This window comes from Cervus elaphus, chromosome 6 (genome assembly GCF_910594005.1).
Source record: "Cervus elaphus chromosome 6, mCerEla1.1, whole genome shotgun sequence".
In the NCBI taxonomy this organism is placed as follows: Eukaryota; Metazoa; Chordata; class Mammalia; order Artiodactyla; family Cervidae; genus Cervus; species Cervus elaphus.
In genome coordinates, this window is record NC_057820.1 from 4,256,810 (window position 1) to 4,282,041 (window position 25,232).

The 25,232-nt window shown below is 48.4% G+C and overlaps 1 protein-coding gene and 1 long non-coding RNA gene across 8 annotated transcripts in view; one reads left to right on the plus strand and one right to left on the minus strand.

Moving 5' to 3' along the window:
- The window catches only part of TBC1D14 (TBC1 domain family member 14), a 103,304-nt gene that overhangs the window by 44,724 nt on the left and 33,348 nt on the right, over positions 1–25,232 (minus strand). For 6 of the 7 annotated variants that reach the window (XM_043906095.1, XM_043906100.1, XM_043906098.1 and 3 more), the window contains exon 3: positions 11,210–11,330. In XM_043906095.1, the coding sequence (XP_043762030.1) occupies positions 11,210–11,330 (121 nt within the window). Of the gene's footprint in view, positions 1–11,209; positions 11,331–22,677; positions 22,893–25,232 lie in introns of those variants that run through there. The other variant, XM_043906102.1, reaches the window with a different exon arrangement.
- On the plus strand, positions 118–7,452 carry LOC122696300. Its single transcript, XR_006341729.1, has 3 exons — positions 118–496; positions 3,509–3,814; positions 7,340–7,452. It is a non-coding gene; the product is annotated as an uncharacterized LOC122696300 (long non-coding RNA).

Here is a 25,232-nt window from a genome sequence, read left to right on the forward strand (position 1 = left end):
CTTTTAACCAAGGAACTAGGAACTACTGTGACTACCACCACCCACTACCACCACTGGGGCCACTACCACCCAGATTTCCTCCCACTGAACCTTCACAAGCACAGGCAAGATGGGCATTATCTTTGCAGAGAAGGAGACCACAGGTGAGAGAGGCAAAGTCAAGTCAGTGGCCTGAAGTCACGCAGCTGACTGTGAGTGACAGAATCAGGACACAGACCAGGGGCTCTCTGCTCCAGAGTCAGAGCCCCTCCCAAGCCTGAGACCCTCTGACCCCAGCAGGGTCTGTGGCCCTAGTAAAGACCGGCCCGTTCATTTCCTGGTCTCGAGCTACTACATCCCCCAGGGAGCCCCAGTGGAAAGACTGAAAGTGTGCCCTGAATTCTGCCCTCTCAGACTGACGGGCAAAGGCATCACTTCCACACCTGGAAAAAGAAGCAAACCTCCCTTGAGAAGCACCGTGCACCGGAATCCAGTTTATGGTATCATGGCATCTGAGGTAATAGAGTTAAACTGCTCAGATGAATTAACTGTCACCACGACAATAGTAGGAGACAATCCATGCACAGAATAAAAACTGTTCAAATTAAATGACCACACCGCCATTTTCCTTTCTCCTTGCTTCCCCCTTTCTTTCTCTTCCACAAACGCCTCATAGAAAAATCTGATATATAACCTGCTGCCTCTCTAAAATCCAAGATTAATAAGAATTAGATATTTTATACTCGTAGCTCAGCCGGTAAAGAATCTGCCTGCGATGCAGATTCTTTGTTGGCAAAGTAATGTCTCTGCTTCTTAATATGCTGTCTAGGTTGGTCATAGCTTTTCTTCTAAGGAGCAAGCCTCTTTTAATTTCATGGCTGCAGTCACCATCTGTAATGATTTTGGAGCCCAAGAAAATAAAGTCTGTCGCTGTTTCCACTGTTTCCCCATCTATTTGCCATGAAGTGACGGGACCAGATGCCATGATCTTAGTCTTTTGAATGTTGAGTTTTAAGCCAGCTTTTTCACTCTCCTCTTTCACTTTCATCAGGAGGCTTTTTAGTTCTTCACTTTCTGCCATAAGGGTGGTATACGCATATCTGGGGATATTGATATTTCTCCTGGCAATCTTGATTCCAGCTTGTGCTTCAACCAGTTCAGCATTTCTCATGATGTACTCTGCATATAAGTTAAATAAGCAGGGTGTCAAGATACAGCCTTGACATATTCCTTTCCCGATTTGGAACCAGTCTGTTGTTCCATGTACAATTCTAACTGTTGCTTCTTGACCTGCATACAGATTTCTCAGGAGGTAGGTTAGGTGGTCTGGTAGTCCCATCTCTTTAAGAATTTTCCAGTTTGCTATGATCCACAGTCAAAGGCTTTGGCGTAGTCAATAAAGCAGAAGTAGATGTTTTTCTGGAACTCTCTTGCTTTTTTGGTGATCTAACAGATGTTGGCAATTTGATCTCTGGTTCCTCTGCCTTTTCTAAATCCAGCTTGTACATCTGAAAGTTCTCAGTTCACATACTGTTAAAGCCTGGTTTAGAGAATTTTGAGCATCCCTTTGCTAGCATGTGAGATGAATGCAATTGTGCGGTAGTTTGAACATTTTTCAGCATTGCCTTTCTTTGGGATTGGAATGAAAACTGACCTTTTCCAGTCCCGTGGCCACTGCTGCATTTTCCAAATTTGCTGGCATATTGAGTGCAGCATTTTCACAGCATCATCTTTTAGGACTTGAAAAAGCTCAACTGAAATTCCATCACCTCCACTAGCTTTGTTCGTAGTGATGCTTCCTAAGACCCACTTGACTTCGGACTCCAGAATGTCTGGCTTTAGGTGAGTGATCACACCAACATGGTTACCTGGGTCATTAAGATCTTTTCTCTATAGTTCTTCTGTATATTCTTGCCACCTTTTCTTAATATCTTCTGCTTCTGTTAGGTCCATACTGTTTCTGACCTTTACTGTGCCCATCTTTGCATGAAATGTTCCTTTGGTATCTCTAATTTTTTTGAAGAGATCTCTAATCTTTCCCATTCAATTGTTTTCCTCATTTCTTTACACTGATCACTTAGGAAGGCGCTCTTATCTCTCCTTGCTATTTTTTGGAACTCTGCATTCAGATGGGTATCTTTCCTTTTCTCCTTTGCCTTTAGCTTCTCTTGTTTTCTCAGCTATTTGTAAGTCTCCCTCAAACAACCATTTTGCCTTTTTGCATTTATTTTTCTGGGGATGGTCTTGATCACTGCCTCTTGTACAATGTCATGAGCCTCCATCCATAGTTCTTCAGGCACTCTATCAGATCTAATTATCCCTTGAATCTATTTGTGACTTCCACTGTATAATCATAAGGGATTTGATTTAGGACATACCTGAATGGTCTAGTGGTTTTCCCTATTTTCTTCAATTTAAGTCTGAATTTGGCTATAAGGAGTTCATGATCTGAGCCACAGTCACCTCCCAGTCTTTCTTTAAATATTTGAGAGCTCATCAATGAAACCCCCTCTAGGCTTGGAGATTTCTTTTATGGAAGGTTTTTAACTACAATTTCCATTTCATTAATAATTACAGCACAATTTGTTATCTATTGCATCCTGAATGAGCTTTGGTGATTTGTGACTTTCAAGGAAGTGGATCATTTCATCTAAGTTATCAAACTTATGTTTGGAGAGTTATTTACTACATTCTCTTACCCTTTTAATTTCTGCAGCGTCTGCAGTAGTATCTCCTCTTTTAATTTCTCTTACTGATAATTTGGTTCTCCTTTCTTTTTGTCAGTTTTGTTCATGTTTGATTTTGTTGATCATTTCAGAGAACCAGGTTGTGGTTTCTTTGACTATTAATTTTTGTTTTCAATTTCAGTGTCTTCTGTTCTTACATGTGTTATTTTCTTCCTTTCGCTTGTTTTGGGTTCATTTGCTCCTTTTACAATTTCTTAAGGTAGAAAATTAGATTAGAGAACTTTTCTCTTTTCTAATCAGACTGGCTTACTGCTATAAATTCCCTTCTTGGGGAGTTCCCCAGCAGTCCAGTGGTAAAGACACTGTGCTTTCACTGCCGAGGGCCCAGGTTTGATCCTTGGTTGGGGAACTAAGATCCCACAAGTCACGCAGTGAGGCCAAAAAAATAAAAACGTCCTTCTAAGCAGCGCATCCCACAAATTTTGATAGACTGTATTTTTGTTCAGTTGAAAATATTTTCTCATTTTCCTTGTGACTCTCTTATTGTCCCAAAACTTATCTAGAAGCATATGCTCAGTCGCTCAGTCATGATCAGCTCTTCTGTGACTCCATGGACTGCATGCAGCCCACCAGGCTCCTCTGTCCATGGGATTCTCCAGGCCGACAGTAATGGATTAGATTAGCGTTTCCTTCTCCAGGGGTTTAGAAGCATGTTACTTGTTTAATTTCCAAGTGTGGGGAGATGTTCTTCTTATCTTTCTGATCCTGTAACTCCACTGTGGTGAGGGAAGATAGTGTGTATAAACTGAACCCTTTCCAATCTAGTTTATTTTATGCTGCAGGTTGCGGTCTATCTTGGTGACCAGCCACGTGAGCCTGAGAAGGTGTGTCGTGCTCAGGCTGGGGCGTGGCATCCTCTCCAGACGCCCAGCAGCCTGGCTCGGTGACGGGAGGCGCTCCTGTGCTGCCCACTCACTCCGTCAGGAGCCCCATCGTTACTGAGAGGGACGCGGACGTTTCAGGCGCGACCGTGGACACGCCTGCTTGTTTCGGATCCGTCAGGTTCTTCTGGGCATCGTGCAGCTCTGCTGTTAGATGTACACGCAACGTGACTATGTCTTCATTGGGAACATCCCACCTCATCCCTGGTGATTTTCTTTGCTCTGAAGTCTGCTTTTCCTGATGTTACTGTATCTGCTCCATCTGCATTTTCACTAGTGTCTTCATGGCAGTGTTATCTTTTTGCATCCTTTAATTATAACTACATGTTTTATATTTGAAGTGAATTTCTTTTACACAGTATATAGTTGGGTCATTGCTTCTGAACCCATTCTGACAATGTCAGACACAACTGGTATGCTCAGACCATTTATATTAAGGTAAATTATTGATATGTCTCAATTTGGGCCATCCAGCTTATGTTTTCTGTTTTTCTTTCCTACATTTCCTCTTGCCTGTCTTGATTTCACTTCCTGGAACTTTCTTTAGAATTCCATTTTAAAATATTTTGTTTTTTGTTCTCTTTGTGAAGTTTAGTAGTTGATCTGAGATTTACAATATCTATCTCTCACAATCTAATTAGAATCAATATTTTAGCACTTCAAGTGGAATGTAGAAACATCACCATCATATCCCCTCCCGCTTCTTGCTTTATCTGTAATACATACTACATCGACATATGCTGAAAATCCCATACAACAACATAGTTTTTGCTTTCAACAGGACATATTTTAAAGACCTCATTAAGAGAACAATGGCCTGTTGTGTTCATCTGGACTTTGACCATTTCTGTTCCTCTTCCTTCCTAATGTTTCAGGTTTCTTCTACTGTAATGTCCCTACTGTCTGGAAAACTTCCTTCAGTAATTTTTTTAGATCTGCTGGCAGCAAATTCCCTCAGTTTTCCTTTATCTGAAAAGATCTTTATTTTACTTCCACTGCTGAAGGGTATTTTTGCTGGATATAGATAGAATCTGGGGTTGATAGTTCTTTTCTTGAGTTAAGTAAGGCATAAGTCATGTCACATAGGGCCACCCAAGATGGACGGGTCACATTAGAAAGTTCTGACAAAACATGGTCCACTGGAGCAGGGAATGGCAAACCGCTCCAGGATTCTTGCTGTGAGAATCCCATGAACAGTATAAAAAGGCAAAAAGATATGACACTGGAAAATAAGTGCCCCCACAGGTCAGAAGGTGTCCAATATGCTACTGGGGAAGAACAGAGGGCAATTACTAATAGCTCCAGAAAGAATGAGGCAGCTGGGCCAGGGTGGATTATATTCTTTGCAGTCAAAGTTGGAGGAGGTCTATATAGTCGGCAAAAACAAGACATGGAGCTATGGCTCAGATCATCAGCTCCTTGTTGCAAAATCCAGGCTTAAATTTAAGAAAGTAGGGAAACCACTAGGCCATCCAGATATGATCTAAATCAAATCCCTTATGATTATACAGTGGAAGTGATAAATACATTCAAGGGATTAGACCTGGTAGAGTGCCTGAAGAACTATGGACAGAAGTTCATGACACTGTACAGGAGGCAGTGACCAAAACCATCGTAAAAGAAAAAGAAATGCAAGAAGGCAAAGTGGTTATCTGAGGAGGTCTTACAAATAGCTGAGGAAAGAAGAAAATTAAAAAGCAAGGGAGAAAAGGGAAAGATACACCCAACTGCATGCAGAGTTCCCGAGAACAGCAAGGAGAGATAAGAAGGCCTTCTCAAATGAACAATGCAGAGAAGTAGAGGAAAACAATAGAATGGGAAAGAATAGAAATCTCTTCAAGGAAATCGAGGATATCAAGGGAACATTTCAAGCTAGGATGGGCACAATAAAGGAAAGAAATGGTAAGGACCTAACAGAGGTAGAAGAGATTAATACAAGGAGGCGGCAAAAATACACAGAACTGTACAAAAATGGTCTTAATGACCAGGATAACAATGATGGTGTGGTCACTCACCTAGAGTCAGACATCCTAGTGTGAAGTCACGTGGGCCTTAGGAAGCATTACCACAAACAAAGCTATCAGAGGTGATGGAATTCCAGCTGAGCTATTTCAAATCCTAAAAGATAATGCTGTGAAAGTGCTGTACTCAATATGCCAGCAAATTTGGAAAACTCAGCAGTGGCCACAGGACAGAAAAAGGTCAGTTTTCATTTCAATCCCAAAGAAAGGCAATGCCGAAAAATGTTCAAACTACCACACAACTGCACTCATCTCACACACTAACAAAGTAATGCTCAAAATTCTCCAAGCTAGGCTTTAACAGTACATGAACCAAGAACTTTCAGGTGTTCAAGCTGGATTTAGAAGAGGCAGAAGAACAGAGTCAAACTGCCAACATCCACTGGATCACAGAGAAAGGAGGGGAATTCCAGAAAAACATCTACTTCTGCTTCACTGACTACGTTAAAGCCTTTGACTTTGTGGATCACAACAAACTGGAAAATTTTTAAAGAGATGGGAATACCAGACCACCTTAACTGTCTCCTGAGAAACCTGTATGTGGTTCAAGAAGCAACAGTTAGAACCTTACATGGAACAACTGACTGGTTCAAAATTGGGAAAGCAGTACAACAAGGCTGTATATTGTCACTCTGCTTATTTAACTTGTATGCAGAGTACATCATGCAAAATGCCAGGATTGATGACTCACAAGCTGGAATTAAGATTGCTAGGAGAAAAAAAAAAAGATTGCTAGGAGAAATATCAACAACCTCAGATACGCAGATGATACCACATTAATGGCAGAAAGAGAAGAGTATCTAAAGAGCCTCCTGATAAGGGTAAAAGAGGAGAGTGAAAAAGCTGGTTTAAAACTCAACATTCAAAAAACTAAGATCATGGCATCTGGTCCCATCACTTCATGGCAAATAGAAAGGGAAAATGTGGAAGCAGTGACAGATTTTATTTTCTTGGGCTCCAGAATCACCGTGGACAGTTACTGCAGCCATGAAATTAAAAAGCACGCTTGCTCATTGGAAGGAAAGTTATGACAAGCCTAGACATTAAAAAGAGTTAAAGTATTAAAAAGCAAAGACATCACTTTGCCGACAAAGATCCATATAGTCAAAGCTATGGTTTTTCCAGTAGTCATGTATGGATGTGAGAGTTGGACCATAAAGAAAGCTGAGCACCAAAGAATTGATGCTTTTGAACTGTGGTGTTGGAGAAGACTCTTGAGAGTCCCTCAGACTGCAAAGAGATCCAACCAGTCCATCCTAAAGGAAATCAGTTCTGAATATTCATCGGAAGGACTGATGCTGAAGCTGAAGCTCCATTACCTTGGCTACCTGATGCGAAGAGCCAACTCACTGGAAAAGACCCTGATGCGGGGAAAGACTGGACGCAAAATGACAAGAGGCCGTCAGAGGATGAGATGGTTGGATGGCATCACTGACTCAATGGACATGAGTTTGAGCAAACTCCGGGAGATGGTGAAGGACAAGGGAACCTGACATGCTGCAGGCCATGGAGTCGCAAAGAGTCAGATGCAATTCAGGGACTGAACAATGAGAAGTTCTTTCCTTTCGGCGCTTTAAAAAATGCTGTTTCATTTCCTGCTGGCCTCCATGGTTTCTGATGGGAAAAGCAAGTCATAAACCCTCCTTCCCCAGTAAGTGATATACTTTCTCTGGCTGCTTCTAAGATTTATTTTCTTTGTCTACATTTTCAGCACCATGGTTATGACATGTCTGGGCACTGACTTTGTGAGTTCATCCTGTCTGGAGTTCACTGAGCCTCCTGGTCCCCTGAATCTGTAGGTTTATATCTTTTGCAAGATTTGCAACACAATCAGCCCTTATTTATACTACCCTGTGTCAAGCTGGGGATACCAGAGGATGCAAAGAGTGGTAAGTGTGACCCATTCAGCGGAGCTTCCGGTCTTCCTCTCCAAACCACCCGCTACTACTTCCTTTCCAGAGTCTCACACTGCTGCTCCAGGTACTATGTTTATGTTCGAGTGGTGTGGCTCCCTTCACTGGGAGAGACATGTTAGAGTATGCTTCATCCTTCTTGTCTGTAACTGAGATATGATCTTTTTTGTAAACTGGTTCGAACTCATTTTCCAAATGCATAAGGGATTATAAGAAAGAATGAAGAAAGGTTTTGTTTTTAAATGAAATTAAATTGTTTTAGAGTATACTTGTAGGCCAGCTACCAATTACCTGCAGTGAGCACTCAAGGCTTTTCCTTCTTGCAATTTATGATGCTTCACAATTTTCTGAGAACCCAGAGGTGAGAATGAATGTCACTTTTAAGTTGTCCTGGTTTTGCCTTATTCTGGGCAAAACTTTAACATCTAAGACCTGACTTGAAATTCCAGAAGGTCACTGAAGACATCCCATATTATATGAACCCAAACACATGTACTCGTGTTTACTCCCCTGACAGAGTTCTGTCCAGGATGGTGAAGCCTGCAAACTTGTTCCTGCTGCTGCTATCCTTGTCACAAGCAGCAACTGCCTCAGAGCCCGCCCAGGACTGAAACTTGCTGTTCAACCTCACTTCCTGACAACACTGCCAGTCCCCCACATCTGTATACACGGTGTGAGGCCTAAAAGAGCGACAGATATGTTCTGAAGCATCATCCCAGGTGTTTGCACTCCGGAGACCCTCTGATGTGTACTCAAATTACGAAGACTCGCTATCATTTTTCAAATGGCCTTTTCTTTAAAAAAAAAAAGTGAAAAGCACATGGAAAAATTAGTGAAAGGAAAAACACCAAAATGCAAACAGTGATCACTTAGGGGGGCAGTAATTTCCAAGTGTTATTTTATTTCCTAATATTCTTATACATCTTCTACACATTACTATAACCAAGTCAAAGTGTAAGTCACCATGTCCAACTCTCTGTGAACCCATGGACTGTAGCCCAGTGGTTCTAAAGCTTCAGACCAGAAAGAGAAGGCCAAGGCTGTCATCTACCAAAAGCTGCAAAGGGAACAGGTCTGACAGATGAGAAAAAAAGAAAATCAGAGTTTAGCTTTGGTGCTTGTTTATCAGGGAAGGCCTACCAGACGTCCAGAGGAAGCTGTCGGGCAGGCAGCCGGAGGCCCATGTGTGAGGCAGAGCTGGGATTCAAACCTAGCAAGTCTGACTCCAAAGTCCATGTTTTTAAATCACTACAGGATGCCACTTCTACTCAAGTACAAAATATTTCCAAAGAGAAAGGGGAAAGGAATTAAGAGTCTACTGAATATCTTAATTATGCTTTAGCCCTGACTAGAGCTACTGCCACCATCTGGGATCACCAGTCTGGACACTCAGGCCCCAGGGACGGGCCCTCTGAAGCGGGGAGGGGAGGCTGGGAGAACCGATGCCTTTGAGAGCAGCCAGCTCCAGCCTGCGCCCAGGAGCTTCCTCCCAGCTCAGGGGAGGGCCCAGGGTGAGGGGTGAGCGGCTCCAGCACACAGGACGGAGGCAGGGTTGTGTGAGGCATGCGGGTACCGTTACCTCCTTTATTATTGATGCTTACAGCCAGATGGCCCTCTTGTTTGCAGTATCGTGTTACTACATAATTAACTGACCTATCACTCAGTTCACAGGAACCCTCTAAGAACATAATCCACGTTTGCCTTTAAAAAAGGGGGGTTTGACGAAGACAGCAAAGAAATTCAAGCATGATGCAAGTGGCATTAAGAGCCATGGGAAAATCTACACAGCATAATGTATATAAAAAGTATAACTTTTTAGAAAAGTGTAGATTTCTTCAAAAATTTTGTAACAGCTTAGCTACTGAGTTTCCTAAGAAACGGCAGAGCTGAGCTCTGCGTGTGAACACACATTTTAATTGTGTTATTTTAACAACCTACACAATAAGTGATCCAAATTCAAAATGTAACAGTCTCTAAAAATGAATTCCAACACTGATTTATTTTGCAAGTCTCCTGGGTCCCGACAACTGCTATAAGGAACATTAGACAACGTTCGAAACACCATGAATTTGCCGAAACATAAACAATGAAATCTGTACAAAGCCAGTCTGTGGTCTGAGCCAGAGCCCCACACAGTGCACCCCCAGACCTAACACGTCTATACTTGGAGGGGCCACAAGGCTTAGCAGTCCCACGACTTCCACGGGCACTGAGCCAGACCCCCTTCTCTCACCCGGACAAGACCAAGAGCTGCACGCTTGCCAGGGGGCCTCATCATTCCCTGCATGAGGAAAGCCCTCGGGCTCCCCACAGCCTCCAGGTCAGGGGCAGGCTCCAAGCCCATCACATCCCATCCCACAGGTCCCACCAACAGGACGGCCTGCCCCCTGCGCCCTGGGCTCACACTGCACAAAGCCTGGAGCTCAGGCCGCCTGGCACCTGGCACCTGCCCCCTACACTTCCTGCAGAGGAGGAGCCACGTCGAGGGCCTTGGCACCCGAAGGCCTGGGGCTGAACTCCAGTTCCTCTGCTTTCCAGCTGCACACTCACTCGGCCTGGTCCCAGGGCGCCTTTGGTAAAATGAAGACAGCAACTAATTTCTTCTGGAGGTTGTGGCGAGTTTTAAATGAACTAGAAACCCTGGTGATGACTCATTTAACCCCAGTGCGTGTTCCCCATGGAGGCCCTGCCTTCCTCTCAGTAACCCTGCCCTGGAATCATTTCCGCACCAGAGGGGTGTTCTGGAGCGTGGGAGCAGTGCCATTTCTCTAACTCCAGGGCGATGCACGAGGCTGGCTCTTAGAGAAGTGTCTACTGAACAAGTGTCAGTGGATAAAAAACCGAGGTTCAGTGCGGGGCGGGGGGGGGGGGTCAGCTACTGGCGGTGTCACGGCACTGGGCAAACGCCCCACTGTCAGGATGGCTGGGACCCAGGGCCAAGCAGAAGGTGCGAGTGGCCATAGTCGGGGCGGTTGAGGCCACAAACACGCCCTGGCCTTGCTTAGTCTGTGATTGAGCCCGCTCCCAGGAAGGAGGAGCGCCTGCCTCCAGGGCTGGCCCCTGCCCCGCGGCGGGCAAAGGAGCCCAAGGTGGCGAGACACCCTGAACCCCACCCTCCCCAAAAGGCAGGTGGGCAGCTTTCGCCAGCGAGGAGAAGGGGGTCACACAGCAGCCTGGGTAACGAAGGCCCCAGCCTCCCTGCTCCTAGGCGGCACGGGAATGGGTAAGTCCCAAACGGAGAATTCTTTAATATCAAACACAATTAATAAAAATTTGATCACATTTGTAACTCTTATTGGAAAAAAACTGATTAAATTTAATCAAGTTCTAAACAGCTAAAACCCTTGGGATCAAGAAGGGAGAATTCTCTAATATCAAACACAATTAATAAAAATTTGATCACATTTGTAGCTCTTATTGGGAAAAAACTGATTAAATTTAATCAAATTCTAAAGCCCAGCCCTCTCAACTTTCCCATGTGTGCATACAAGCTGGAAGAAGAAGGTTGAATTCACCCAGGTTCTGAAGACAGACTTAAATAGCAGGTACTTGGCATGCAAGTTAAAAAACAAAGCTTTCCAATTTCAAAGCCTCAATAATGGTCATTTATGCAAGGCTCATAAATGGGTGCTGTACCCCATGTTTCTGTGTCTTTGTACCCTGTATACCTGCTGTAACTTCTTTGAGTCTCTCTGAGCATTCTCTCGAAGCGGTACTTTTCCAAATAACTTCCATCCCAAGTCATTTTGTTTGTCAAGTCTTGCATTCTGTTTTCTAGCAAGCAAATTCCTGTAAGAAGAAAATAAAAGAGTTAGGGAATTGTTGGATACTTACAGAAACATGAGGACAGCTGAATCACTCTAGTGAAAACAAGCAGACTTTCCTTTGAGAGATCAATATGCTGAATCACAGACTTTAATTCTGCAGACTTGATTTTCATGTAGACACGGAATTATGAAGCAGGTGAAAAGCTCTTGAACCACAAGTAAGCTTTTTGTAATTCAATGAAAATATGTACAAGTTCTGTCATTGAGAGTAAGGATATGTATTACAGCGTAATAAAGTATATCCGGAAAAAGTGAGCTTTGAAGTCAGACCAAACTGAACTGAAACCCTGGTTCAGTCATTCACCAGCTGTGTGACTCTGGTCTGTACATTAGCTTCTCTGAGACTCAGCTTCCTCATGTTTAACAAGGGTCACCATATGAATTAAAGACACAGGTCCGTGACCGGTGCTCAAAGGGTAACAGCTGCTCTAGTACTAACCTGTAACTTAGTGTAAATTATCTATAAGGTAAATCTATATTATCTATTTATAAAGTCTCCATGTATCATAAAAAGAAAGCCACTCATGAAACAGTCACACGGTCTTCCCTCCCAGCAACATATAAACAGACCCGAGTAACACAAATAAATCCTAAATGGTGCTACAAAATAAACTGTTTTGGAACACACCACATTGGCTCATTCACTGAAAATGAATGGTTTTTAGGGCCCACTGGAAAGTTTAAGATAAGCATGAAGCGTCTTGTGTGCTAGAAAGAAGGTGCTCAAAGAAATATGGCGACAGGTTTAACAAAAACAGTACCCGGCTTGAAAGGGCTCTCGCTTGACTAAATCTGGAATGTGATCATCAAAATACATAATGACAACAAGGGATTATAACCCACCAATAAAAAAAGAAATCCATGAGCCCAAATGGATATGGATATAAATAGGAAAATGAATACATGAGTGAAGGTGGAAGGAAAATTCTTAGAATGCCCCAAATAAGTATTCTTTCCGGAGAAATCCAATGGACAGAGGAGCCTGGCAGACTACACTCCATGGGGTCACAAAGAGTCACACATGACTTAGCAACTAAACAACAACAGTGAGCAGAGAAAGACTGATGGACTTCTGGGTTAGTCAATGGGCGCTAAAACTAGTAGGTGAAAGCTGGATGAAGAAAAGGATTTTTACGTAGTTTGAAAGTATCTCCCACAAATTACTTGTTGATTACAAAGACAAAATTAATTATCTTCACAGTGGAGACACCTCCCTAGCCAAGTGATCACAGTGGGCATCCCCAGCATCAGGATGGACAGTGCAGGGCACCTCCTCTGATGCTGACAACACCACACCAGGTTGATGGCAATTACCAAAAAATGCATCACCTGAATATCACCATGAGGAAACAGGAACACACCGAAACAGAGGGACAGCCTGTGAAACAATGACTCTGACTCTAAAAATGTCAGTGTCCCATGTGGACAAAAAAGACCACCTATCATTTTGGTAAACAAAGAATGCTGCCTCCCACCAAGCCATCAGCCACTGTAGCCATCTCTAACGGTACACCCTGAGGGGATTCAAGATGCAGAAAACCAGGATGCTGGCCCCATAGAGCAATGATGTATTTCAAAGGAATGATTTCAATCAGCCCAGACTTCTCCATCTTCCCATACATGGAAAAGCTCTACAGTCGTTAACACGAGATGGCTGTTTTTCGTGATTGGCAGTAATGTTTTGATGTTTCACTACATGGCGTTTTGTTTTTGTTTTCTTCAGCAAAAACTCCTCTATACCCTGGTTCCATCAAAGCTATCAGAGAGGCTGCCTTCCCAGGCTATAGTGCTCAGTATGGCCACCTGATAAAACAGAATCCTCAGCTTTTAGGTGAAGCATTTCTCTCAGCTGACAAAGAAAGACTGAGGAACTGTCCCAGATTAAAAGGGGGCTAAAGACCCGGGGGCTCCCCGGTGGCTCAGGTGAAGAGCCCCCACCAGTGCGGGAAACGCGGGAGACATGGGCGCTGTCCCGGGGTTGGGAAGATCCCCTGGAGGAGGGCGTGGCAACCCATGCTGCTACTCTTGCCCGGATTATCCCACGGACAGAGGAGCCTGGTGGGCTAGTCTACAGGGTTGCAAAGAATCTGACAGGACTTGAAGCAACTCAGCACAGCACACACACAGAGAGACCTGACAGTTAAAGGCAGGAGGAGCAGGGGGTGACAGAGGATGAGATGGCTGGATGGCATCACTGACTCAGTGAACATAAGTTTGAGCAAACTTCAGGAGACAGTGAAGGACAGGGAAGCCTGGCGTGCTGGAGTCCACAGGGTCACAAAGAATCAGACCCAACTCAGCAACTGAACAACAACAGGTGGATCCTGTACCACATCCTGGACCACGGGCCAAAAAAGGTATAAAGAAGACTACTGGGACAGCTGACGCCATGTGAACACAGACTACAGAGGAGAACAGCCCTGGGTCATATTACATTTCCTGGTCGTGCTAACTGTGCTGTGGTCACAGAAGAGAGTGCCCTTCTGGTATACTTTCCATTGGATCCCAGGGAAAGCAAGATAATTTGAGAGAAACATCTACTTCTGCTTCATTGACTACGCTAAAGCCTTTGACTCTGTGGATCACAGCAAACTATGGAAAATTCTTAAAGAGATGGCAATACTAGACCACATTACTTGCCTCCTGAGAAACCTGTATGCAGGTCAAGAAGCAATAGTCAGAATCTTACATGGGACAACGAACTGGTTCAAAATGGGGAATGGAATACAACAAGGCTATATGTTGTCACCCTGCTTATTTAACTTGCATGCAGAGTACATCATGCGAAATGCTGGGCTGCAGGAAGCACAAGCTGGAATCAAGACTGCTGGGGAAAATCTCAATAACCTCAGATATGCAGATGACACCACCCTTATGGCAGAAATCGAGGAGGAAACTAAAGAGCCTCTTGATGAACGTGAAAGGAGAATGAAAAAGTTGGCTTAAAACTTAACATTCAAAAAAATGAGATCATGGTATCCGGTCCCATCACTTCATGGCAAATAGATGGGGAAACAGTGGAAACAGTGACTGACTTTATTTTCTTGGGCTCCAAAATCACTGCAGACAGTGACTGCAGCCATGAAATTAAAAAGATGCTTGCTCCTTAGAAAAGAAGCTATGACAAACCTAAACGGTATATTAAAAAGCAGAGATATTACTTTGCCGACAAAGGTCCATCCAGTCAAAGCACTGGTTTTTCCAGTAGTCATGTATGGATGTGAGAGTTGGATCATAAAGAAAGCTGAGGGCTGAAGAATTGATGTTTTTGAACTGTGGTGCTGGAGAAGACTCTTGAGTCCCTTGGACTGCAAGGAGATCAAACCAGTCTATCCTAAAGGAAATCAACCTTTATTGACTGGAAGGACTGATGTTGAAGCTGAAGCTCCAATACTTTGGCCACCTGATACAAAGAACTGACTCACTGGAAAAGACCCTGATGCTGAAAAAGACTGAAGGCAGGAGGAGAAGGGGACAACAAAGGATGAGATGGCTGGATGGCATCACTGACTCGATGGACATGAGTTTGAGCAAGCTCCGGGAGATGGTGATGGACAGGGAAGCCTGGCGTGCTGCCGTCCATGGGGTCGCAGAGAGTCGGACACGACTGAGCGACTGAGCAACAGCAAAGGGGCGCCTCCCAACCGCCTCTGCTGTGCTTCCCCGCAACCCTCACGCACTCACGTAGGACACCTTACTCACAGAATGGGTAAAACAAAAGGAATGAAACGTAAACAGCTAGTGAATTTGGGTAAAGAAAATATGGAAGTTCCTTATATGTTTCTTGCAAAGTCTCTATAAACTTAAAATTATATCTCCCAAATGTTACAAAAACTTTCAAAAAAGGTTCTTTGTGTTCTTCCTTGCTTTTCTCTGGTGGTTTATAATGGAACCTATTCAGAAGTTGGTTTCATATTCCCAAGGCAATGTCTATTTACATTTGTAAGAAATGATGTTTGAGGTGTCTCCAGGCCCAATCTGTTTAACATCTAGGATCCAGCCAGCGGTAAAAGAGACGTACTACACATTTTAAACCACACCGAATCCTTTGGCACCCAGAAGGGGTCTAAGAATTTGGGCATCCAGAGCTTGGGTTCTAAGGGCTTACATTTTGCTAAAGAGAGGAGGTGCCTCTGGGGAAGAGAACTGGGTGCCAAGGGGCAAAGGCGAGGAAATCAAAGACACCTGGAAAGGAGAGGGCCAGGGATGAGAGGCCCACCTTCCCGAGGACCCTGACCTGACTGCAGGGACGGGAGTTACTAAGGGTGTGGAGGGGTAACAGTAGGGAACCACTCAGAGGTGACTGGGCACGGGGAAACGCAAAACAACTCTGGGCTTTGTGATCTGGGAGGCTGAGTGTAAATCGAGATGCTTTTCACTGAAGACGACTGACAGGAAGTGAACCAGGAGCAACAGAAACCTTGGTTTTTCTGTCCACTGCTAAGGCTACATAACGTCACACAGACAGAGTGCAGATAAAGTTTATCAAAACTCAAAGTGGTGGGACACTTCCCTGGCAGTCCAGAGGTTACAACTCTGCACTTTCAATGTAGGGGCATAGGTTCCATCCCTGGTTGGGGAACAAAGATCCCACATGCCACCTGGTGAGGCCCAAAAAAAAAAAAAAAAAATCAAAGTTGCATAATTATTTTTAGCATAAGAACTCAAGCTATACATTACAGGCCATGATTTTTGAAAGGTCTGTAAATGGTATCTTTGGATGTATTATTTTTTGTGTCTTGCTAAGGTCACCACAAGTACCCAGGAGCTCCGAGCAGAAAGCACTCCCTCCGAGCTTCAGCTGCATGTCACCTGCAGCTCCAGCACTGGCGCAGGGAGCAGAGAGCCCAGCCAGCAAAGGCTCCCTGCCACCTGCTCCCCTTACCAGTCACGGTCACGGGGAGACTGCTGTGGAGCTGGCTGCTGGGCCCAGGAGCCAGGGGGAGCCCAGGGCGCACCTCTGCCCATCACAGGACCCACTCCAGGGGCCAGATGCAGAGCGAGCCCCCAGGCCAACCTGTGCCTTCAGCCCCTGTGCTGCGGTCCAGGTGTGGGGCTCAGAGATGCCCTTGGGGACGCCCACACGTGGGGCTGCTCCCGCCAGTCCAACAGGGCCCGGAGGGAGGGGGTGTCTGGGTCCCTGGGGGTGTCCCCACACGAGCTTTGTGACCACGTTGTAGCCCAGCCTGGGTCCCAGAGGCTGAGCGCCCTCGTGCCGCTGGAGAAGGCAGTGGTCCTTCCACCGCGCGTGTCCTCAGGGGGACAAGTACGAGAGGAGGGGGCAGGCTGGGACCCACCCCAGGCCAGGGGGAGCCGGCCCCCTCCTAGGGTGGGGCCCACAGACTGGCATGCAGGCAGACTCAAGGCGACAGAGTCAATCTGGACAAGTCGGAGCTCGGGACTGAGGATGAGACAGCGGAAACCTTTGAGCAGGGGAGGGGTCCCCCAGGGGCTCCTGGCAGGTGGGGGGGCTGATAGACAGGGGAGGGGTGGCCCAAGGGCGGCAGCCAGCAGGGGTAACAATGGCTCAAGGCGGCCACAAGGACTGAGAACCGGCGCCCCAGGGAAGGGCCCTGGGGGGAGGGCGAAAACCCCGCTACAGGGAACGAGCGCCTCCTCCACCGGCCGCATCGGGGACTGCCACAGGCCTCCCCTCAGTCTCTGACTGAAGAGCGGAGACGACAGGGAAACGGAGGGGACACGTCCCCGCACTGAAGGCAGTGACACCACCAGGCTGACAAGGAGCCAGGGCTGTGCCCGCGCCCTCCCCAGGGCGCGGCAGTCCCCTCCACAAGGCGTCCACCGCCTCTCAGCACTCTGCAGAGTCCCACGCTGCCCACCTGCACACAGCAGCACACACACACACCAGACACACACGTAGCGGGCACAACCTACAACCTAACTCCCCAGGAGCTCCTTCCTCAAGGCTGGCGGGCGAGGGATGTGGGCGTGGTGGCTGCGGGGATGCCCCTGAAGACCCTGGGGGACACAGGACTCGCTGCCCCGAGGCTGGCTGCGGCGTGGGGGCCTCAGCAGCGCGGCCCCAGAAGCCCCCCGGAGGTGGGGGGGCGGCCGGAGTGGAGGTGCCGCTCTGCAGCCCCCAGCCTCACTCCCGCGGCCAGGGCCACTATGGGCGCGCACCACGCTGCACGGCAGGAACAGGCAGCCCTCGATGCTCAGAGACCCTCAGGCTCTCCTCAACTCCGCTCTCGCCCACTGTCCTCCGCCCCGGGGCCTCCAGGGCTGGCCCCCACTTTGGCCTCAGCGGTCCCCCAGGCGGAGCTCCAAGACCCGCGAGCCCTGGGCCCCCGCCGAACTCCAACGGCATCCCTCCCAGAGCCCAGGGCCCTCTCTGGAAAGCGCAGGGGGACCCGAGTTCCTGGCACTCTCACACTCGCCCTTCCCTCCGCCCTTCCCACCGCCCGCTCAGATGGTATAGAGTCCGCCTGCAAGCCAGGGGACCTGGGTTCGATCCCTGGGTTGGGAAGATCCCCCAGAGAAGGAAATGGCCACCCAATCCAGTATGCTTGTCTGGGAAATCCCATGGACAGAGGAGCCTGGCATGGGGTCGCAAGGGTCAAACACAACTTGGCGACTAAACCCCCCACCCTCAAAGCGCTCCTGACGACGAGCCAGGAGGGGCAGCCTCACGGGGAGGCACGAGGGTGAACGCAGGCGCCAGGCTCACCGGCGGCACACAGACACCCGCACACACACAGGGCCCCAGGAAGTTACCGAGGGGCCAAGCAGGGAGCCCCTGTCCTCTGGCTCAAGCAGCCTCTCCGAGCCAGTGCTCTGCACCCGAAGGCAGGCGTCAAGGTCGGCGGGCTGAAGGAAGGTGACCCAGGAGGTGCGGGCCCCACCAGAGGTCTATGGTTAACGCACATCAGATCCATTTTACAATAAAGCTGAAGAGCCTCAGGAAACACACATTAGAGTCTGTCAACAGGTCAGCCACATCCGGCTACAAGGGAAGAGCGTCATCCACAAAGCCTGAGAGGGCAAGAAAGCCGAAGGCAAGAAAAAGGAGCCAGGGTCTCCCCCAGCTTTTATCCACGGCTGGCAAAATACTTATTCCTGTCTCAACAGGCACAACTCAGAGGACAAGATATGGGACACCAATGACCAAGCCACGTTTAAAATAACAGTGTGCCCAGACTCAGGGAACGAGCTTATGGTTGCCAGGGAGGAGGGGAAGGTTAGGGAGTTTGGGATGGACATGTACACTCCGCTGTATTTAAAATGGATAACCAACAAGGACCTACTGTATGGCACAGGGAACTCTGCTCAGTGATACGTGGCAGCCTGGCTGGGAGGGGAGTTTGGGGGAGAGTGGATACCTGCTTATGTATGGCTGTCCCTTAGCTGTTCATGTGAAACTATCACGACGTGGTTAACTGGCTATACCCCAATACAAAATAAGACATTTTAAAAAACATAAACCGCAGTGTGTCAAGTCTGCCAGGTCCCCCGTGAGGCTGGACGCACAGGCCTGGCGGATGCCAGGCTGCGGGAGACCAGTGCCGTCAGATGCAGCAACGAAGTTGCTCACTGACATTTACCTGGGACAGGATGGGCCTGTGGGACCCCAGTCCTCCCCAGGAGCAGTCAGGCCAGAGCCCGCAGAGATTCAGGCACAGCTTTCCCTTTCTCAGCCTCCTCCACACTCTGAGTCACTGGGGTCCTCACCGTCGAAGGCTGGTCCAGTGCGCCCCGTCGGCAGGAGGCACAGGGGAGGCCGACACCCAAAGCGGGGAAAGGCAGCCGCGTGTGCGTGGGGAAACGACACCCCGAGGCCTGACGGCCCTCACCTTCTGACAAAAGGCGTGGCCCTGCACTGGGGCCGCCCGCCACACACGCGGCCACTGAGCCCTAGGAGCGTGCAGAGAGCCACGCTGAGACGGCGCTCTGGCCAAGTGAGACTTTCACTCAGGTGTCCCAGAAAGACTGAAGGGGCCCAAGGGCGCGTGATCCATGCGTACGCAGCCTTAAAGGGTCAGGGGGCACCTCCTGAAAGACGGTGGAGTGTGCATTTTTAAAGGGAAGAAAGCAAGGTACCCCACAGATCACCGTAGGTGCTGCGTTAACACGTGCATGTGCAGCTGCCTGGCACGCACAGCCCAGCTCGAGAAGACACAGACGGGCCCCGTCGCCGCCGCGCCCGGACGGCTGCCGGGGCCAAGGCACGGGGCAGAAAGGGGGGCTTCATCACGCACGCTCCTGGGCTCTGCATTCTGAGCCGTGCAGATGCATCACCTTTTGAAAAAAGTTAAAAAGAAATAAAAAAGTTGCTGTTAAACGAGGAATTCCTGCCGATAAAAAAATGAACTGCTTCTGCGCCACTCTCACCCCATCCTTCAGATCAGAAAGGCCTCATCCAACCCCAGAGGGCAGCTGGCAGCATCACACAGTGAGTTCAGGGAGCGCCTGCCGTGTTAAGGCAGAAGTGTCTGAAGCAAAAGAGCTGAAGAGGAAATGAAAATGTCCCACGACCGCGCGACTGATGCACAAACAAAATGCTTCTTGGAAGAGAGGACTGAAGCTACTTAAGTAGATCACTGTGCCTTCTGCGCCTTCAGAGCGGGTCCTGCAAGGACCCTTGAGCAGGGCAGGCTGGAGGGCCATGCCTGGGAGGGCCTGGGTCCCAGCCCACACGGGTCCCTGGGCTTCAGAGGCCAAGCCAGCGAGCCAGAAATGGTGACAGTGTCCAAGGAAAACGGCCTCAGAGCGAGGTAAGTCCCCGAGGCTGCCCAGCGGGGGCTCACAACCAGGCCAGAGGCGGCAGACAGATGGAGGCTGCCCCACGACATGGCCCAGCTGCCCTGTGATACGAAGGAAGACTGGCTATCTGCCGTCCTGCAGAGGCACAGAGAGCCAGCGAGCAGTCACCAGGGCGCTGCAGGCACGGTCCGGTCCCACTCCCATGCTTTTCCCATCAGAAAGCCAAGAAGCTGCAAGGGCGTGGGGTGGGGAGGAACGTGAAAGATGAAAAGGCAGACACAGAAAGACCAAGGACCAGGCCGCCTGAGCGTGAGGCCGAGCTGAGCGGGGCCTCCGGCTGGGCCACGTGCGGGGCGCCTCCAGTGCCCCACCCCCACCCCTCCTCCCGCTGCCCGTCTGCAAGGGCAAAGCTACCTCTGGGGAGCCTCGAAGGTCATACAATTTGGGGAATGCTCTTCAAGGAAAAAAAAAAAAAACTAACTAGGTACACAAAGTTGTACCTAATTGGGTACCAGTGAGAGGTCCTGACTCATTGGAAAAGACCCTGATGCTGGGAAAGATTGAGGGCAGGAGGAGAAAGGGACGACAGAGGATGAGATGGTTGGATGGCATCACTGACTCAATGGACATGGGTTTGGGTGGACTCCGGGAGTTGGTGATGGACAGGGAGGCGTGGCGTGCTGCAGTCCATGGGGTCGCAAAGAGTCGGACACAACTGAGCGACTGAACTGGAACTGGAGAGGTCCTAACAGTCAGGCATCCCTAATACTGTCATAAACCCAGTTTTAATTGCTTCTGAACCCTCGGACGAGTGACGCAGTGGCCGCTTGAGCTCACAGGTCACCAAACTCCGGCACAGTCCAACATCCCACATCTCTGCTTTTAGGTGAGTGATTACAGAGCCAAGGGCCGATGCAAAGGTTTCGAGGCTGTCTTCACAGGTGGTGAGGCTGAGGCTGTTACCTTCACCTCCACCCCCCGAGCTAACTTTCCCGAGTTACTGAAACCAAAAGAAGGCAATTCGAGGAGCAGGTGAGAATGCTCGCTGACAAGAGGCCTGCGAGGAGCTCGACCTGGGTCCCTGCCCCCGCGGGGTCAACGCGCTGCGTGTGAGCTGAGCGCAGCGCCACCTCGGGCACATGGATACATTCCTAGATGCCGTCACCGTGGCTGTGCTTGTCTTTGTCACCGGAAGGCAGAGTCCGTGAGCACGAACACCGTCTCTTCCACTTACTGTGGGCCTCCAGTGTCTAGAACGGTTCCTGGCCTCCAGGAAAAGACTCAAACTCATCAAACGTGTGCTTTTACAGGGAATTTTCATAAAGATTATCAGAGAGTTACTCCTGTCCATTTAAAACTGAAGCAGCCAGGACTGGGAGAGGGCGAGGAGTCCTGCCCAGGGAGAGGCTGTCCCGGAGGGCGGAGGAGGGCTGGGACGGGAGGACAGTCCTCGCCAACCCAGTGGAACAGGTTCCACAAGCCACCCACACTCCGCAGGGTTTCTCAGAACTTCTCAGAGTCTTGAGAAATAGACCTCGGATATCTTCCTCCTTTGAGAGGCCGTACATTCCAACTCCTGGCTGTGATTCAGTAATTACTTGGGGCTTCCCACTCTCTCGCTCCTGTCTCAGTGACAAACTGCTGGTGACTTCTGATCCCACAGCATTCGGAAACCAACAGAAATAGGCAGCGTTCGGTTCCCCGGAGGACTGCCTGGCCCAGCTGGGTATCTCCTCCAGCGTCTCCTGAGTCACAGACCACCTGTCAGGCTCCAGCAGCAGGCACTTCTTGGGTAGTTTATGTGTGAAACAATGCTACAGGAAAGGTGCTATAGTTACTACGATGCAGACAGCATAACCTCACACAGGCTCAGTGAGGTAAAAAAATTCACTCCTCGAGAGACAGCTCAATCCTGACACTCGCGTGCGGCAGAGAAGGGGAGAAGCTCCACGGACTCCTCGCAAGTCCGCCTCCCATGTGTTTCATCCAGATTCCCACCCCCCACGACTGACGGAGGGTCAGGCCGCTCCACGGCCGCACAGACGCACACCAGGCCTCGGCTCTGCTCTGAAAGCACGAGAGGAAGACGCTGGCCCACTCTGACCGTCAGAGAGACACCAAGGAAAAGCCGCACTCTGCAGAGCAAACCTCCTGTGTGATCAGATTCTACCTACCTTGTGGGAAAAAGAAAGTAAGGAAGACACCGAGGTCTTATGACCACAAGCACTGTGCCCCAAATTCCTAGTTCCACACACAGTTAAAAGTCCCCAGGAGTCTCTCTCCTTTTTCAAAAATGTTACCCAAGCATCAGCTGATACTAAACATTTAATCTGCTAAAAGCAGTGCCAACACTCGGGGTGAGGGGCGGGGGACAGTGAGCACGAATGTAAACTCGCGCTCCTGGCACACACAGCAGACCCCTGCTGATCACCGCCACGTCAACCTGCAGAACAGCCGAGGAAACAAGTCTGCCCCATGCGGGCTTTGAGGTGGGGAGCTAAACCACGTTAAAGCCTGTCTAACATGGAGGAACCGTGCTCCAGTTAAGTCTGCAATCACAGAAGCAAGGCAAGGCCGCAACCACCAACCTGTCCGTCAACAGCAATGCAGGGGAAACGGCCATCACGTCTCCCGGCAGCGCCTGGCTCTGAGGGGCCAGCCACAGGAGCGCGTGCCTCCCCTGGGAACATTCCTGCCCGGCGGAGCCGCAGTCCTGGGCAGCACCACGGGCGCCCTTCTGAGCCCAATCCACGCAGTCTGGAAGGCTAAGGAAGGCTGGGCGGAGCGGACCTGCTGGAAAGGCGAGGTGGTAGGGGTGTGCGGGGCTCTGACTCCTAGCCAGTCCCTGGGAGGCTGGGTGTGGGCAGTCTGGGAGGAAGGCTGATCGACCAGGTTTCCAGGGCCTCACACAGACCCACTCGTGCAGCTCAGCGCCCTGCAGAGACCCAGAGTCACAGCGCAGTAGGACAGGCTCACCTGACCCCAAAACCCACAGGCGCTGTGGACTGAGAAGGCAGGCGAAGAGTACCTGGAACAACTGAGCACCTCCTCTGGGCCAGACACTGCGCTTTGTGTAGAAGCAACCAGGTTTTCTGGTGAGTCACAAACATGGTCACTAAGTCTCTGTCCAAACACTTGCCTTAGAACCATCACTAGGGGATTGTCCCTCCATGACTTCAAATAGTGTTAAAGCTTTTTTAAGGGACAAGATCTAACTAGCAACTTCAAGGTCTACAGAATGGATCTATTCTAAAGCCACAAGATATCATGGGTATCATGGCCCTTGGGCCAGGCATCATTCAATCATTTGTCAACAGTCAGCCCACGGTAAGACAATCCTCCAGGCGCCCAGCTGGGGTTCTCTTGCTACTAATCAGCTCCGTCGTCCAGGTCTATTTGGCACATGTCTGTATGTCTGAAATTACACAAAAGACATCTGACTGGAGACGGCAGGCAGACATCTCTGGCAAGAGGAGCTGGTGAGGAACAGAGGGAAATTTTACTTTATGCTACAAAGTACTATACTGCTGCTTTATTTAAAAAAACATCAAATCTTTGCAACTAAAAAGAAAAAACAGACAAGCATGGGTGCTAAGAGGGTACCGTGTGGCCCTCAGCAGACATCTGTCCCCGGCCCTGGGACCAGGGAACAAGATGGACACGACTCCCACCCCAGTGCAGCGGACACTAATGGACACACTCTGCAGAAGCCGGGGACCCCAGAGTGGGAGTCTAGACCGGAGGCAGCGTCACCTACCTAGGAGCTGGCTAGAAATACACATCTTGACCCCACCCAGACCTACGGGGTCAGAAAGCCTGTGGCGCGGCCCAGCAAGCTGTTTAACAGGCCCTCCAGGTGGCTCGGATGCAGCTAAGGTTTGAGAAGCACTGTTCTGACTACACGTACACACTTCAAACAATTCCTGCTCGCCTACTTAGCACTTCTGGTCAAACTCCTCACTACCGGAGGGGTCAGACTGACACGCTTCCATCTGTACCTCAGGGTGAGACCAGAGCAGCCATTCACAAAGTGGGCACAGGACACTCACTCTGAGGACCCGAGAAGCTGCTGCAAGAGGTTCACAGAGAGGCCACTGAAGGGGCTTCTCACAAAGCCCTGGGAGAGACTAGCGGCCAGAGCCCCCCAGCAACAGCCCGCTTTCCCGGGCTTCATCTGCAGTCTCCTCCTCAGGAGGCTCCAGAACACGCATGTTCCTACAGTCCTTCCAAGTTCTTCCTCAACCTGCAGTATTCATGTTTTATAATTATACCTCAGCAAAAAAAAATGTTTCCAGAAATATCCGTAATTTTAAAACTCACAGAGAAAACTCAGGTCCAGATGGTCTCACTGGTGAATTCTTCTGAACATTTAAGGAAGAAACCTGCACAAACTCTTTCAGAAAACAAACCTTTTACTACCCCCCCACCACAGCAAATTTATTATGGCACTCAACTGATGCATTTATATGTCTGATTCATCAAGAAAAACAGGACTTTCTAACGACCCTGGGAGGGTTATCTGACATGGGTTAGTATGTACATGCATACATGTTAAATTCCCATAAAGGCTTTTTATTATTTTTAAAAATTCATATACAACAGAACTGACTTTTTGGTGTGCAGGTCTCTGAGTTTTAACACACTGGTTGGTTCATTTAACCACCAGAGAAAAATCTTACAGATTGTCTTTGAAAAAACAGAAACAAGAACATTCCTCAACCTATTTTATAAGGTAAACATAATCTTCACACCAAAACTGGACAGAGAACATTGTAAGAAAGGAAAATTACAGGCTATACTCTTATGAATAGAGGCAGAAAATTTTTTTTATTATATTTATATTAGCAAATCAAATCCAACAAGGATGATCTATCAAAAACATTTGAGATTATTCTAAGGATATAAAGGATGATCTGTCAAGAACAGCTGAGATTATTCTAAGGAAGCAAAGTTAGTTTACTTAACATTAGAAAAACGTTATTCACCACATAAAGAAAATAAAGGAGAAAACGCATCATCAATAGATGTGGGGGGAAAAAAAGCATTTGATAAATGCAACACAGTCATGATTTTTTAAATCGTAAAACTATAAAACTATAAAAGCAAACAATTTTTATCAGATTCCTTAATATGATTTTTTTAA